Source organism: Dysidea avara, chromosome 8 (assembly GCF_963678975.1).
Source record: "Dysidea avara chromosome 8, odDysAvar1.4, whole genome shotgun sequence".
Lineage (NCBI taxonomy): Eukaryota > Metazoa > Porifera > Demospongiae > Dictyoceratida > Dysideidae > Dysidea > Dysidea avara.
Window position 1 is genome coordinate 10,601,049 of NC_089279.1, and position 18,138 is coordinate 10,619,186.

The window sequence follows — 18,138 nt, forward strand, 5'->3', positions numbered from 1 at the left end:
TTCTGCAAATATTTGTAGATAATAAAGCACATCTATGTAACATAACAATTATTCTTTCATTCACGACAGGATTTTATTAAATAAATGTGTAGATTAGTGATGTGCTTGCTCTTGTTTACTGCCACAGTGCATAATCCACTACACAACTAGCTATGTACATTTCAGCAAGGCAGCTGCTTCAGTGAACAAGGGTATTTACCATGTATAAGTATGTAATGTATCTGTTAATTTGTGTGTGTATTTATAAATATTGTGTATGTTGTGTGCATACCAGAAAATCAGTGTCTCACTGTGTGGATCCCCTGCTAAAATACTACAATGTGAGACCAGTTTTGTACTAATTGCTGGTCACATCACCACCATGGACAGGTCTTTTGGTACATGCAAAACTACATACATACTAGAACTATTCTATATATGCTTAGTTAGTGAGGATGTTTGGAAAGTTATCATATCATTTCACCATTTAATGTATGGTTTCACATATTTTATATACTTCCCATGTAGGATACTTCAAACATCCTCCTCAACATACAGGACTTATATTAGTGGTCAAACTGCATGTTGATATGAACTGCACCAGTACAACTGCTGATGTGCCATAGGTGGGTGAGAGGAACAATTTATTTGTTGAAGTTTGCAGCTATATAGGTGTTTCACGGTAAAGAAAAAAACTGCATAATTCAAAGGATTTTAAAAGTGCGCCATTGTTCATTATGTATACTTATTATCTTTACTGTTGAAATTTTGAGCCATATGTATATAATATATATATATAATTTATTATTGTTATATATATATATATATATATAGGCTTGAGGTGAATATTCATGTTTGACAATCAACTATTTTGAGAAGTGTAATTATTTTGTGCAACTGCTGACATAGTGTAATGTCGTGATATAATGTTTTATGTATATGTTGTAAGCATTTGGAGAAATATAGTTATACATACATATGTGCATTTCTTTTCTGCAGTCAGCTTGTAAAGTACTGATACGTAGGGAATTCTGTTCTTGATAGCTAGTACTGAGACAAACTCATAGTTATGCACTTTTATCTGCTTCCTGTCAAGTAGATATAAAAGTTGTCTGGGATTACTTAATGGTAGTACCCCTGCCTGCCTTTATATGTATATTAATAATTGGGCACAGCTACAACACAATCCAATTGATGGCTTTTACACATCCTTAGTAGTTGGCAGTACTGGAGTTCATGTCCTTTCTACTTTCATTCACAGACCACTGATATACAGGTGTATTAAGATTGCAGGGATTCACAAATTGGAAAGGAAGGATATTTCATAGTTTCTGTATATAGAGCTACAGTATTATAGAATAAAGGACACAACTTGGACAAATTAAATATAGATAGCAAGCAAATGTCATTTCAATTATAGATTTTCCTTATGCAGAAACACGATGTTAAGATAAATTCTATACCCAAACACAGCAGAGGTGTTGAAGAGCTAAGTATGGTTTAATACCAGATGTGTTTACATGAAGTGAACCACTATATGTAGCTAAATACTAGAATTGTCTAGTTAGATGTGTTGCTGTTTATTCACACATTTCCACAGACAAATGTTGTACCCATCAATCTGCTGATATAACTACGTAGCAGTAACTGACAGTATTATAGCTGATTTATTAATTACTGTTTAATAGAGAGTTGCAATAACAATGGCATACGATGGTGGTGATAGTTTCTTCATTTTTACTTATATTGTCAATAAATCTATTTGCAATATTAGCAATGGGCTGCACACATTATGTACATTATCCCTCCTTAAACCAAAAGATAATGTAATGTTGTACGAATAATGCATTTCATGTTTTAGTACAAATTCTTTTATAGTCATGACACTTTAATTCCAGACTTTTATGACTGTGTATGCTGGTATGCAGACTTTGTGTATCAATGACAATAGAGGTAGTTCACCTTTTGCTGATTCAGAAATATGAAACTGAAGCACAAGCTAAGTTGACAACTTTCCATGTTGGGAAAAATTGCGTTCATTGTTGTGGTGGTGATGATGATGATTAAGTTAGACAAGAATGCATGATAGTCAGGAAGTTGTTTAGAAGAATAATGAGATCATCTAAGAATATGGGCAGGAGTTGATCCTGAATGAATACTATGGCAGCTACCACAATAGACCTTTTTTACTGTAGTATTGTACCCTAAAGTTTGTATTGTAGTATATAATACACTAGAGTTCTCAATTCACACATCAAATGGAGTTTCATATTGCTTAGCAAGAGGTCATGATATACATTATTAACTTTTGTTACATCCAGTGGTTTCATTTAATAAGATATGCAGTTGTTGATTGTAAATGTGGAGTGTGTACACATGCACTACGTAGTTGCTACTACACACGTTGTAACTACATAACTTACTGAGAAGACATGCTAGAACCTAAAAATGATGATTTTGTGTATGGTCCCTATAGTTATGATTCTTCTGACCAAGAGAAGGACATAACTGACAAAAAGGTGTAGAAAAGCTCTAGCATCTTTATACACAACTGATAGAAAATATCTAAGAGAAAAGTTAACAAGTAGTACATGAATATACCTGTATGTCATGCTATGAGATTTTGTCTCTTAACAACATTCCAAAATTGATCAAAACATATTTCTGCTCTATCTCATCCTGGCATAGTATATACAATTACCAGGCCTACACTACCAGGTTTACATTGTCATGTAAATTATGCACAACACTTTTTGGCAGTATCCCTTATCTACCTACACCTAGCCAATAGGTGTATGTTGGCTGTACCTTCATTACACACTACAGCTATTTTATACATAATCTAATTATTGGATACCACTACAACACACACCAGTTGGTGGCTTTTGTTATTAAAACACATCCTTGTAATGTTAGGATTCCCATAAAACTGCAGGTTCAGTGTCCATTTACAGTTCTATGATTACTATGACAGTTGAGAACATTTTATGTATTATACAAGTACATATATATTTAAAGGATTCTTAAACTGAAAGAAAAGATTTATGGTATCACTACACAGCTGCAATATTAGCTACAGTAAATAGGACACACTTTGACTAACAAATCAGTGAACATTTTGTACTGCAAACTCAGTCATAATCCGTGATCTAGGATAAAAGCTTAGCTTACAATTGTAGTCTGTTTGACCTTTTGTGTGCCGATGTGAAGGATCGAACCTACCAGACTAGCTCAATGCAGGATATTATATAATTGATGACCTACTAATAAATGTAATTTTACACAAATAAAGGTATAATTTTCAGGTTTGATAATGAAGTTTATGCAATCTTTACAATATCATGTCACTACATAGCAAATAAGTGAATATGGTACATAATAATGTTGTTATTGTCACACATTAATAGATTACTTAACAGAAGCTGTTATGGATGGATGGGAGTAACCCTAAATGGTATACAGTATAGAATCATTTTCTTTCCCTTGTAAGCTATTATAGGATATAGATCTTAGTCATGAGTATACAGCTAGAAACTTACATTGTAGCACAGAATGTGAAATGATGTGACATCAGAACATGCAAACATGAACTTCAGATACTCCATTTATGTTAGCCACAAACGGCAACTCCAGACCAAACAATTATCTTATTGAAAGTACGGTGGCAGCCAATAAGAAGAAGATAGGAAATAGTAACACACTAGTAGAGCTTTCATTGGTCAACAATGTTGTCTGGTGTAACTAAAATAGTGTGGGATGTTACCTTATATGGAACATACTAAATGTGTATATAAGGAACAGTGTTATACACACAGTTCATCATTAATGAGGGAATAAGCTACTCAACAATGAAACTGCTTCTTCTACTGACAAGTTTGGCTACTGCTCTACTGCTAGCTACAGCAATAGTAAGTCAATTGTTCTTACACTAGTCACCATAATGACCACATTGTTATGTTATTCTCTATAGGATAATTCTACTCATCCGTCATGTGGTAATTGTACATACAGTACATTCAGAGGAAACCCTGGACTACCAGGACCACAGGTACATACTACACTAGCTATTACATGTTATGTGTAGTCATGTGTCTCCTCTGTCTGTAGGGTCCCAAAGGTTATCCAGGTGATGATGGACCTCGTGGTAGGTCAGGTCAACCAGGTACTAATGGAGCTTATGGACCAAAGGGAGATGAAGGTCCCCAAGGTTATCCTGGACCCCGTGGTCCTAAAGGAGAATGTAATCTCACTGATGGACAGCCCGGCCCTAGAGGAGAAATGGGAGAACCAGGACATAAGGTGTTGTACTGCAAACATCACTTTAGCAAAGTTTAGTTAACATCTTATCATTGTCATCTTAGGGTGTTACTGGATACAAAGGAGTTCGTGGCCCTAAAGGTTACCAAGGAGAAAAGGTAACTACCATCCCAATATTTTTAGAGCTATTTAATGAATTAGTTGATCTCTTGTAGGGAAAATGTTGCCTTCATGCACCACCTGGATATCCTGTGAGTAGTACCAATTGCATAACAATCATTAACTATAGCTGCAAGTGACATTACATGGTCTGCTATTAGCTTTTGCTTATACAATTTAATTTGTTTTATACAGGGTATCCCTGGTGATGAGGGTCTTTGTGGTGAACCTGGAATGACAGGAGATCCAGTGAGTAAATTTAAACATAATACAGATTTATATTACTATATGGTGATTATAGGGCCCACGTGGTACCAAGGGACAGAAAGGAAGTACCAAAGGACTTTGGAAGGTATGATAGTTTGTTAGCAAACGTCACTATAAGTTTTCATCACAGTATTTTTTTCTTGTTTACATGTAATGTACAACACTTAGCTGTATGCAGTGTATAGATAATAGTCAAATGACTGTGTCAATTGTGATGATGTTTGGTATTAATTTACAGGTCATAAAACAATTTGATAATATGGTCAACTATCTTGGACTTCAGCTACAGTCATGTTGTAAGGCAGGTATGGATGATACAAAATGGTTGACAGAGAATCAGTTTTGACTACCTCTATCCTATATAATAGCTGGCCATCATGTCACATCAACAAAGAGAGCAACACGTGATGTAAACACTGGTACATCATCACAATACAGTTGTCCTAAACAAGGCACAGTGAGTTCTTCACTACTACAACAACCAAACAATTGTTCATCACATACTTTCAATATATTTAGTTTGTACAAGGAGAACATGGGTCTGAAGGACCACAAGGACCAAAGGTATGTTGACAACTAGGTCGATAAATAATTAATAAGCAGTGACTATATATCAAACTATAAGACCTAGGCCTCTTATTACTACACTAATATTCCAATAGTTGAAATCATACTATTAATACAATAGGGAGAGATGGGTGATGATGGTAGTAAGGGACCTAAAGGATACAATGGATTACCTGGAACACATGGATTTGCTGGTAAACCCGGAGATCAGGGACCACCTGGACCTTATGGACCTAAGGGATATCCTGGAGAGCTTCAACAATGTCAAAAATGTACAGAAATTCTCGCAATTAAAGGAGAGAAAGGAGACCAAGGTGAACCTGGAGACCAGGGACATCCAGGTTACAGGGGACCTCAGGGACCTCTTGGAGATGATGCGCAATGCCTCATTGGTAGACCAGGAACCAAGGGAGTACGTGGTCCAGCTGGAAAAGATGGATTAAAGGGAGATATTGGTCCTGTTGGATATCCTGGCCTTCCAGGAGTTCAGGGTAACCTTGACAATGCCACACGTGTAGAAGAACTACTTGAATACATTGCCACGTTCCGCTCTTCTTTCTACCAATGTTGTTTTGGACAAGACTATGACTCAAATCTTAAAAGAGCAATTGATGCTATAAACTTTGAAGTGAGAGAACGACGTGATGTTGGAGCTACCAATGATGACAACACTACATGTAAATACTATGTGGATTATGAAGGTGGCAGTCCTTGTAATCATTTCTTCACATATTGCCCATTCACGAAAGGACCAATGGGATATGCTGGTCCACCAGGACCCAGAGGATACCCTGGTAACCAAGGTTACCCCGGACTAGATGGACATGATGGACAAGATGGACTACCTGGTCCTAAAGGTCAGCAGGGTAAGAGGGGACCACCCGGACCACAAGGACCTCCTGGAGATGACACTTATCGAACATGTCCTACAGAAGGACCTAAAGGACAGAAGGGAGTTCCTGGTGAAAAGGGAGACAAAGGTCCTCGTGGTGATGTTGGTTATCCTGGTGCTAAAGGAGAAGCTTGTCCACCTTCTGTTGGTCCCGATGGAGCACCAGGTATACCCGGTTATCCTGGAGTGAATGGAGAGAAGGGAATGAGAGGAGCACCTGGACCACAAGGAGAAAGAGGAGAACCAGGTGATAACGACATCACTCAAGAACAATTGGATGAGTACAAGTTACGACTAGACCAACTTGCAAGTATTGTTGCCACAAGAAGTTGCTGCTACAATCCTACCCACTAAGACATGATTACTGAACTAACTACGTATGCATATTTATTTATGTCTTTGTATATAGATGTTATATTTTTACATACAGCATGTTCTTTTAACAATGAACATTTATCTAAATATATGTTACTGTTGGTTACAATTGTAGCTTCATTAACTACTGAAAGCTTTCCAGGCCCCTAAGGGCTTTAATTAATAATACAGCGAGTGTTTTAGAATACACTATTGGCTTTAAATCAATCACATACACACTTGACTACTTCTCACTCCTACTCACATTGTCATTTTCTTTACCAAATCAATAATGTTAGTGCCAGCAGTGGCTGAATACAGCCACATTACTGTAGCTAATTTACAATAGAAAGTTGTTCTGAAATGACTTAATTACTTGAACCAAATGACCAAATGAAAGTTCAATACAGAATAGATGACTAACTACACTACATCACTGAATATTTTAAACTGAGACTCTGCCACATTCAAGAAAGTTCTTGTATTTTTTTACACCAATGCATTAAATTTCAAACATGCAAACATCCTGTATAAAGTAATGAACATGTTTTGATATTTCATATCTTAATGTATTTCAAAATGATTAGTTAATGTAAATGATTTTATAGATTATATAAGTGTACACTAAAACCAGCTAAAATAACAAGAACACTAACAATATAGGATTTCCATATAGGCCAACTCTTTGTAGTACCTGTGGTACTGTGAACATTTCATTTAGGAAGTTTAACTTTTTAAGCATGTACTCACATGGGATTTTTTCCTTACTTTGGCCCCTTTTCTGTTACACCTTTTCAGTTAGTCAGTAAGTCAAGTCATTAGGTCTAAGTCCCTGAAATTAGGTTAGGTAATCCTAAGGCTGCAGCACATGTTGCTGTCAGACCTTCAGTGCTGGTCACTGTAAAGTGCTAATAATAATAATAATGTGTATGTATTATGACATGACAACATTTACACCAGCAACAGTGAAGTCTCCTACAACTAGTTAGTTCACAGGTGGACAAAGTATGAGAGCAGTTGTGATGTAATATGTCCCATGACCAAATAGTATAAAAATGCTAAATTAATAGAATCACTATTAGTACGTGATTAATATACTGCACACACAAGGTCCTCTTGCAATCCTATACAGGAAGTGAAAATGTGTAAGGTTTCAGTGAAACCATGTATATGTTATATGATGAAATATTTCATTGAGTTTACATACATTCTCATTAAAGTTTTATTAAATAGTTTCCAGTACCTATGTACCAGTTGACCTCTTAGTAGGGTCCTCCATATTGGTGATAAAATCATTTATTGGAGCTGCTGTCTTGCTGAACTACAAACCACTGCTTGAAAGGAAACAAGCAGTTATCAACATAATTATTTAAAATAGTATACTGGATGTATAGGCTGTATTTTACATATTTATATACAGGTAATTGGCTATCAGTAATAATCACAAATTGATATTATGTAGATAGTATATATTAGCACAGTCTTTTATATTAGTGAGGAATATTATTACACAAATCAAAACTATACAAGTGATTCAAAGTACCTCTTAATTCTATTGCTATAGCAATGAAGATGTATTGAGTACGTGTATAGCTATTTATGTATATATAATGTCAAGCTGTGTATCAGCTCTGCCATATGATGGCTTAGTATACAACACATAATTGTGGTATTTCTTCTTTCTGTTAAAACAGAAATATGAAGCACAAGCAGAGCCGACAACATCCTCAGGACCTATAATAAGGAAGAATGTATGTTCATTGTTGTAGTGGCAATGATGATTAAGTTAGACAATTAGTTTATGTAACAAAATGGTAACCGAGAAGTTATTTAGAAAAATTGTGAGGTCATGCACTAATTATCCTCATGATGGTCATGTGATTAAGCTAAAGTGATGAGTGTGGTTTATCCTACAAGCAATACTTATTATCTATTGGTGTAATGGTGATTGAATTGCAACTTATATAGCCAAATCATTTAATATAGTTTTGCACATTATGTAGCTCATTGACAAGTATGAAATGTATTGCTCATAATAATGTGCATGAGTTGATATAGCTGACTTGTGTAAAACTAATTTAAAAAAAATTAAAACGTAGGAATGGAGATTACTGAAAAAGTAAAGAAGCAAGAGTAAAAAAAGCCAGCATGTAGAGATCTCTATTTGGATCCAAGCAAACATTGATACAGAAGCATTTTCAGTACTTACCTGCCCCTTATTTATGGAAACTACTATTTTCCTTAGTTTCTATTCTATGCCATATTCTTTGAGTCCAAATAGAGATCTCTGTCTGTTTAACATACTGGCTTGTTTGACTTTTGTTTTTTTACCTTTTGTGAAAGGGGGTCTTTCACACACACATCCAATTTACCAACTTTGATAACTCATAACTGATTGGAAATGGATTTATTGACTAGTACTTTGGTCAGTAGTGAGTATCAACATGGCTTAGTGGATGGAGAAAATTTCATGATTATGTTTCTTTACCATAAATTATGGTTTTCCAAATTATGGAATTGGTCCCTTTTTGCAAATCTGGTTACATAATATGGAATTCTGTCCTTGATAGCTAGTACACATGTGTACTGTACATGGTTTGAGACAGACTCATATGCACTTTTATCTGATTCCTGTCAATTAAATAGATATAAAAGTTGTCTGTGATAAACAAGATTACTAATGGTAGTACCACTGCCTGCCTTTATACGTATATTAATAATTATCACTTATTGGACACAGCTGCAACACAATCCATTTGGTGGCTTTTACACATCCTTAGTAGTTGGCAGTACTGGAGTTCTTGTCCTTTCTATTTTTCATTCACAGACCACTTACATACAGGTATATGAAGATTGCAGGGGTTCATGCACAAATTGGAAAGGAAGGATGTCTTATATACAGAGTTATAGTATTATAGAATAAAGGACACAACTTGGACAAATGAAATATAGATAACAAGCAAACATGAGACTTTCCTTATGCAGAAGTGCAATGTTAAGACAAATTCTACACCCAAACACAGCAGAGGTGTTAAAGTGTTAGCCAAGTATGAGATTGGAGCAGATATGTTTACATGAAGTGAACCAATACTGTGTAGAATTGTCTAGTTAGGTATGTTGTTGTTTATTAGCACATTGCAACAAACAAACGATGCACCCACCAACCTGCCAGAATAGAACCAACTTTGAAGTTATGGACATTAAGTTGTTGATCTAAGAAGTTATAACATAAAGTTGAGAAGCAGTTGTTGATCTAAATTTATTCAACAACATGTATAGCTACAAACATACATACAACTATGTAGCAGTAACTAACAGTTTTATCAATAGTTGTATTATAGAAAGTTGCAATAACAATGGTATACAATGGTGGTGATAGTTTGAACAGCAGTAGGTTGCATATATGTACATTGATATTATGGAGACATAACATTATTTCTTTCTGATCAAATTGTGGGAATTGAACTTGCAATAAATATTTGAGCACTTGGAAACATCTTTTTAAGCCACATGTATATATATATATATATATATCTACATTACTTTTATGTCCCAGTGAAGTCAAACTTCAAGTGTTTATTAGAAACCCAATTGTATGATAGTTATTGCCCTGGCAGTAACTGCTATACAGTCTGGTAAGGTGTGTAATCATCACGTTTCTGTGCACAAATTACAGCAAATGTAGCATAGGTAACACGACAACAGCAGTTTAAGCTTGTTATTAAAGCCGTATATACATGGCTAAAGCCATATTTAAAGCGCCTACAAGTGCAAGGCAAAGCCAAACATGAGTGTCAAAAGCTGCAATAATCTACACCTGCTGTGGAATAACTGATGACTTCTATCCCTATGAAACACATGGACTTGTGTTGATATTCTCTACCCCCTATCTATGATGCATCAAATTTTTGTGGCAATGAAAAGAAGTTTCATTTAGTGAATTATTTGATAATTACCTCCTCTCACCCACCTATGACACATTAGCAGTTGTTCTGATACAGTGCATATCAACACGCATTTTAACCACCAAGTCCTGTATACAATATGGTGGTGAGGAGGATGCTTGAAGTATTCTCTTGCAGCCTTACATATGTATATAAAATATGTGAAACCATACATTAAATAGTGAAACAATATAGTAACTTTCCTCATTAACTAAAAATTTATAGAATAGTTCTAGTATGTATGTATGTAGCTATGTATTCATGTTCCAGATGAGCTGTCCATGGTGTCCTATACTGGTGGTATGACCAGTAATTAGTACAAAACTGGTGTCATATTGTAATATTTTAGCAGGGAATCCACACAGTGAGACACTGATTTTCTGGTATACACACAACATACACAATATTTATAAATACACACACCAAAATATCAGATACATTACACATGGTGAATACCCTTGTTCATTTCACCAGCTACCTTGCTGGAATATACATAGATAGTTGTGTAGTGGTCTATGTACTATGGTGTAGAGTAAATGAGAACAAACACGTCAGTACTCTACACATTTTAAAAACGTATAATTATTATGTGTTACTAGATGTGCTTCATTATGAACAAATATACTTGCAGAGTTTATGACTCATATAAGTGGCTCAACTAGACTGGAATGTATTATACCTATAGCTACACAAACATAAAGATGATTCAATGCACCTAGATCTTCATTCTGTCATTTTTGAAGAAGTAAATGTAGTATATCAAGACACTATCATAATGCTGAGCATATAGTGTAGTATACCATATCACACTTAGTGTGCACTACTGAATGAAGGTATTTCATCTATCTGTCAAAACAGACAACTGAAGCACAAGCAAAACTGAAGAACTAGCTATAATGAGGAAGATCCTGTTCATTGTTGTGGTGGTGAAGATGATTAAGTTAGACAAGTTTACACAATAAAAACCATGAAGTTGTTTAGAATAATTAAATCATTAACTATATTACGTGCCAGTCGTGCCTCATGATAGAAATATGTATGGGAAGTTGATCCTAATAAAGAATTGTAGCTAGGAACATACATTACTAGATTTATTGGTGTAGCTAATAGCCAATTGTCAGTAATGTTGCACATTATCAAGTCTAAACTATATGCAATTCATTGTTGAAGTTTGCAGCTTGGTGTTTCACAAGTAAAGAAAACACCTGCATAGTTCAAAGTATTATAAAAAGGTGCCATTGTTTATTAGCTATATATTATCTTTACCATTGACAATTTAATCAGTGTGTCAGTATTTTACAAGCTAAAAGAAATACACATATTTATGTATAACTACATTTCTCCAAATGTTTACTACAATATATATATATATACATAAAACATTATATCACAACATGATACCCTGTCTTATATTATATGTCTGTAGCTGTACACAATAATTACACTTCTCAAAATAGTTGATTTGTCAAACATGAATGTTCACCTCAAACCTATATATAATTTTTACATATGTGACCAGTTTTGCGAAAAGGGGTCTTCCACACACACACATCCAATTCACCAACTTTGATGACTCATAACTTCAGATTTGAACTTTGGTCAGCAGCGAGCACCAACATGGCTTAGCAGATGGAGAAAATTTCATAATTATGTTTCTTTACCATAAGTTATGGTCTTCCAAATCATAGAATTGGATGTGCGTGGAAGACCCCTTTTACAAATTTGGCTACTTATCAATTATGGAATTCTGTTCTTGATAGCTAGCACATATGTATATACATGTACGTATATATACACATATTGTACTATACATGGCTTGAGACAGACTCATATACACTTTTATCTGCTTCCAATCAAGGAGTTAAGTTGTCTGGGATTAAACAAGATTACTTAATGGTAGTCCTCCTGCCTGCCTTTTAATAATTATCACTTATTGCACACAGCTGCAACACAACCCGATTAGTCGCTTTTGTTGTAAGAATACATCCTTAGTAGTTAGCAGTACTGGAGTTCATATCCTTTCTATTTTCATTCACAGACAACTAACATACAGGTATATGAAGATTGCAAGGATTCATAAATTGGAAAGGAAGGGTGTCTTATATACAGAGCTGTAGTTTTATAGAATAAAGGACACAACTTGAACAAATGAAATATACGTAGATAACAAGCAAACATGAGATCTTCCTTATGCAGAAGTGCAATGTTAAGATAAATTCTACACCCAAACACAGCAGAGGTGTTGAAGTATTAAGCATGAAATTGGTTTAATATCAGATAATATTATGTTACGTGAATTGAACCACTAACTACTTAAAAAACTAGAATTGTCTAATTAGATGTATTGCTGTTTATTCACACATTTCAACAAACAAACATTACACCCACCAACCTACTGGAGTAGTACCAGCTTTGAAGTTTATAATATTAAGTCATTAATCTAACAAGTTATAACATATAGTTGAGAAGCAGCTGTTGGTCTAAATTTATTCAACAACATGCATAGCTACAACTAGCAGTAACTGACAGTATTATAGCTGATTTATTAATAATTGTTATATTATAGAAAGTTGCAATAACAATGGTATACAATAGTGGTGGTAGTTTCTTCACTTTTACTTATATTGTCCATTAATCTATATTAGCCAGGGCATACTCTTGAGTACATCTCAATGGATGATTCGTACATAGTATCCTCCCTAAGCCAAAAGGTAATGTTGTACAAATAATACATTTCGTGTTTTAGTACAAAATCTTTTATTTTAGTCATAAAACTTTAATCCTGGACTTTTATGACTGTGTATGCTGGTATAGACTTTGTGTATCAATGACAATAGAGGTGTTTCACCTTTTGCTGAAACATGAAACTGAACAAAGCTGACAACTTTCTCATGTTGGTAAAGATTGTGTTCATTGTTGTGATGGTGATGATAATTAAGCTAGACAAGATTACTATGGTAACCAGGAAGTTGTCTAGAAGAATAATAAGAATGTGGACACAAGTTGATCCTGAATGAAGTGAAATGGCAGCTACCACACTAGATCTTTTACTGTAGTATTGTATGCTACCTTAAGTGTATATTGTAGCATATACGTATTACACTAGAGCTCTCAGTTCACACCAAATGGAGCGTCATAATGTTTAGCAAGAGGTCATGATATACATTATCAACTCTTGTTAGTATACAGTGATTTCATTAAAGAAGACCTGCAGTTGTTGATTGTACATGTGGAGTGTGTACACACATGTAGTAGCTGCTAAAACTATATACTACACATGTTGTAACTAACTTAATTTAACTGAGAAGACATGCTAGAACATAGCAATCATGATTTTGTGTATGTGATGCCTTTGATTTTTGTGAACCAAGAGAAGGGCAAAACTGACACTTACTCAAAAAGGTGGATTAAATGCAGAAAAGTTCCAGTATCTTTATATACAACTGATAGAAAATATCTAAGAGCATAGCTAGCAAGTAGTACATGAATATAATATGCTGTATGCATGTGAATGAGAGATGTTAAATGCATAAAATAACAGATGAATGGTTATATCATAGCAGATAAAAATACATGTCATGCTATAAGAATAGGAGTGATATTTTTCTTCTAACAACACTCCAAAATTGGTCAAAACATATTTCTGCTCTATCTCATTCTGGTATGGTACATACATTACCAGGTCTAGACTACCAGGTTTACAATTGACTTATACCTTGTCATGTAAATTATGCACAACACTTTTTGGCAGTATCCCTTATCCACCTATATACTTACCTAGTTAACAGGTATTTGCTGGCTGTGCTTTCATTACACACTACAGCTATTTTATACATAATCTAATTATTGGATACCACTACGACACACGCCAGTTGGTGGCTTTTGTTACATCCTTGCAATATTAGGATTCCCAATAAAAGTGCAGGTTCAATGTCTATTTACAGTTCTATGATTAGTGCACATTATACGTATCATACAAGTACATATACATTTAAAGGATTCTTAAACTGAAAGGAAATCTTCATGATATCACTACACAGCTGCAATATTATACAGTAAATGGGACACAGTTTGACTAAAAAGTACTAGCAAACATTGTACAGCAAACACAACATTGGCATAATCTGTGATCTACATTCTAAATATGGTAGGATAAAACTTAGCTTGTAATTGTAGTCTGTTTGACCATTTGTGTGCTCACATGAAGGGTTTGGACCCACCAGACTAGGATATTATATAATTGGTGACCTGCTAATAAGTTTAATTATACGCAGATAAATATAATTTTCAGGTTTGATAATGAAGTTTATGCAATCTTTACAATATCATGTAACTACATAGCAAATAAGTGAATATGATACATAATGTTAATATTGTCACACATCAATAGACTGTTAATAATCATCTGTTATGGATAAATGGAAGTACAGTAACCCTACTAACCTGTAAATCATATTATACGTAGTAGCTATAGAATCTTTTTCTTTCTCTTTTTAAGTTACTTATAGGCTATAGATCATACAGTTAGAAGCTTACATTGCAGCATAGAATGTGAAATGATGTGATTCAACCAGACGTTAGAACATGCAAACATGAACTTCAGGTATGGAAAATTTAGCCACAAAACAGCAACTCCAGACCAAACAATTAACATGTATAAAATTATTGAAAGTACAGTGGCAGCCAATAAGAAGAAGATAAGATACTATAGTAGAGCTTCCATTGGTCAACAGTGTTGTCTGATGTAACTAAAATAGTGTGGGATGTTACCTTATATGGAATATGCTAAATGTGTATATAAGGAGCAGTGCTATGCACAAAGTTCATCATTAATCAGAGAATAAGCTACTCAACAATGAAACTGCTTCTTCTACTAACAAGTTTGGCTACTGCTCTACTGCTAGCTTCAGCAATAGTAAGTCGATTGTTCTTACACTAGTCACCATAATGATCACATTGTTATGTTATTCTCTATAGGATAATTCTACTCACCCATCATGTGGTAATTGTACATACAGTACATTCAGAGGAAACCCTGGACTACCAGGACCACAGGTACAGACTACACTAGCTATTACATGTTATGTGTAGTCATGTGTCTCCTCTGTCACCACCACTACTGTAGGGTCCTAAAGGTTATCCGGGTGATGATGGACCTCGTGGTAGGTCAGGTCAACCAGGTACTCCTGGAGCTTATGGACCAAAGGGAGATGAAGGTCCCCAAGGTTATCCTGGACCCCGTGGTCCTAAAGGAGAATGTAATCTCACTGATGGACAACCTGGCCCTCAAGGGGAAATGGGAGAACCAGGACAAAAGGTGTTGTACTACAAACATCACTTTAACAAAGTTTAGTTAACATCTTATCATTGTCATCTTAGGGTGTTACTGGATACAAAGGAGTTCGTGGCCCTAAAGGCTATCAAGGAGAAAAGGTAACTACTACCCTAATAATGTCAAAGCTATTTAATGAATTAGTTAATCTCTTGTAGGGAAAATGTTGCCTGCATGCACCACCTGGATATCCCGTAAGTAGTACTTAGTACATGTGAGGTCTTTAACAAATAGCAGCAAGTGACATTACATGGTTTGCTATTATCTAGATCTTTTTGCTATGCTAATTAATTTGTTGTCTACAGGGTATCCCTGGTGATGAGGGTCTTTGTGGTGATCCTGGAATGACAGGAGATCCCGTGAGTGAATATAGCGTAAAGTTATATCCACATTTATTACTATATGGTGATATTACAGGGTCCACGTGGTCCCAAGGGACAGAAAGGAAGCACCAAGGGACTCTGGAAGGTATGACAATTTGTTAATAATGATCACTATCAGTTTTCACCACAACATTATTTTTCTTGTTTACATGTAATGTACAACACTTAGCTGTATGCAGTGTATAGATAATAGTCAAATGACTGTGTCAGTTGTGATGATGTTTGGTATCAATTTACAGGTCATAAAACAATTTGATAATATGGTCAACTATCTTGGACTTCAGCTACAGTCATGTTGTAAGGCAGGTATGGATGATACAAAATGGTTGACAGAGAATCAGTTTTGACTACCTCTATCCTATATAATAGCTGGACATCATGTCACATCAACAAAGAGAGCAACACGTGATGTAAACACTGGTACATCATCACAGTACAAGCACAATTGTCCTAAACAAGGCACAGTGAGTTTTCCACTACTACAACAACCAAACAATTGTTCATTACATACTTTCAACATATATAGTTTGTACAAGGAGAACATGGGCCTGAAGGACCACAAGGACTAAAGGTATGTGGACAACTATAGGCCAATAAACAATAAGCAGTGACTACTTATATCCAACTATATAAGACCTAGGCCTCTTATTACTACACTAATATTCTAATAGTTGAAATCATACTATTACTACAATAGGGAGAGATGGGTGATAATGGTAGTAAGGGACCTAAAGGATACAATGGATTACCTGGAACACATGGATTTGCTGGTAAACCCGGAGATCAGGGACCACCTGGACCTTATGGACCTAAGGGATATCCTGGAGAGCTCCAACAATGTCAGAAATGTACAGAAATTCCTGCAGTTAAAGGAGAGAAAGGAGAACAAGGTGAAACTGGTGACAAGGGACATCCCGGTTACAGGGGACCTCAGGGACCTCTTGGAGATGATGCTCAATGTCTCATCGGTAGACCAGGGATCAAAGGAGTACGTGGTCCAGCTGGAAAAGATGGATTAAAGGGAGATATTGGTCCTGTTGGATATCCTGGTCTTCCAGGAGTTCAGGGTAACATCGACAATGCCACACGTGTAGAAGAACTACTTGAATACATTGCCACATTTCGCTCTTCTTTCTACCAATGTTGCTTTGGACAAGACTATGATTCAAATCTTAAAAGAGCAATTGATGCTATAAACTTTGAAGTGAGAGAACGACGTGATGTTGGAACTACCAATGATGACAACACAACATGCAAATACTATGTAGATTATGAAGGTGGTAGTCCTTGTAATCATTTCTTCACATATTGTCCATTCACAAAAGGACCAATGGGATATGCTGGTCCACCAGGACCCAGAGGATACCCTGGTAACCAAGGTTACCCTGGACTGGATGGACATGATGGACAAGATGGACTACCTGGTCCTAAAGGTCAGCAGGGTAAGAGGGGACCACCCGGACCACAAGGACCTCCTGGAGATGACACTTATCGAACATGTCCTACAGAAGGACCTAAAGGACAGAAGGGAGTTCCTGGTGAAAAGGGAGACAAAGGTCCTCGTGGTGATGTTGGTTATCCTGGTGCTAAAGGAGAAGCTTGTCCACCTTCTGTTGGTCCCGATGGAGCACCAGGTATACCTGGTTATCCTGGAGTGAACGGAGAAAAAGGAATGAGAGGAGCACCTGGATCACAAGGAGAAAGAGGAGAACCAGGTGATAACGACATCACTCAAGAACAGTTAGATGAGTACAAGTTACGACTAGACCAACTGGCAAGTATTGTTGCCACAAGAAGTTGCTGCTACAATCCTACCCACTAAGACATGATTACTGAACTAACTACGTATACATATTTATTTATGTCTTTGTATATAGATGTTATATTTTTACATACAGCATGTTCTTTTAATAATAAACATTTATCTAAATATATGTTACTTTTGGGTACAATTGTAGCTTCATTAACTACTGAAAGCTTTCCAGGCCCCTAAGGGCTTTAATT

General features: G+C 35.6%; 1 protein-coding gene across 1 annotated transcript; it reads left to right on the forward strand.

Moving 5' to 3' along the window:
• The first annotated feature begins 3,795 nt into the window (after positions 1 to 3,795).
• LOC136264761 (collagen alpha-1(I) chain-like) lies at positions 3,796 to 18,064 on the forward strand. The gene is made up of 22 exons (XM_066059532.1): positions 3,796 to 3,887; positions 3,950 to 4,027; positions 4,087 to 4,278; positions 4,341 to 4,394; positions 4,452 to 4,487; positions 4,591 to 4,644; positions 4,697 to 4,747; positions 4,901 to 4,967; positions 5,031 to 5,119; positions 5,182 to 5,226; positions 5,351 to 6,472; positions 15,242 to 15,334; positions 15,397 to 15,474; positions 15,545 to 15,736; positions 15,799 to 15,852; positions 15,910 to 15,945; positions 16,057 to 16,110; positions 16,169 to 16,219; positions 16,374 to 16,440; positions 16,504 to 16,598; positions 16,661 to 16,705; positions 16,832 to 18,064. Exons 1-22 carry the CDS (start codon positions 3,828 to 3,830, stop codon positions 17,954 to 17,956), a joined length of 3,738 nt encoding a protein of 1,245 aa, XP_065915604.1. The 5' UTR covers positions 3,796 to 3,827; the 3' UTR covers positions 17,957 to 18,064.
• The last annotated feature ends 74 nt before the right edge of the window (positions 18,065 to 18,138 follow it).

Coding starts and splice junctions, on each gene's coding strand:
- LOC136264761 (XM_066059532.1), top strand. CDS start 3,828: ATGAAACTGCTTCTTCTACTGACAAGTTTGGCTACTGCTCTACTGCTA. Junction 4,279..4,340: donor TGGGAGAACCAGGACATAAG/GTGTTGTACTGC, acceptor TTGTCATCTTAG/GGTGTTACTGGATACAAAGG. Junction 15,475..15,544: donor CTGGACTACCAGGACCACAG/GTACAGACTACA, acceptor CCACTACTGTAG/GGTCCTAAAGGTTATCCGGG.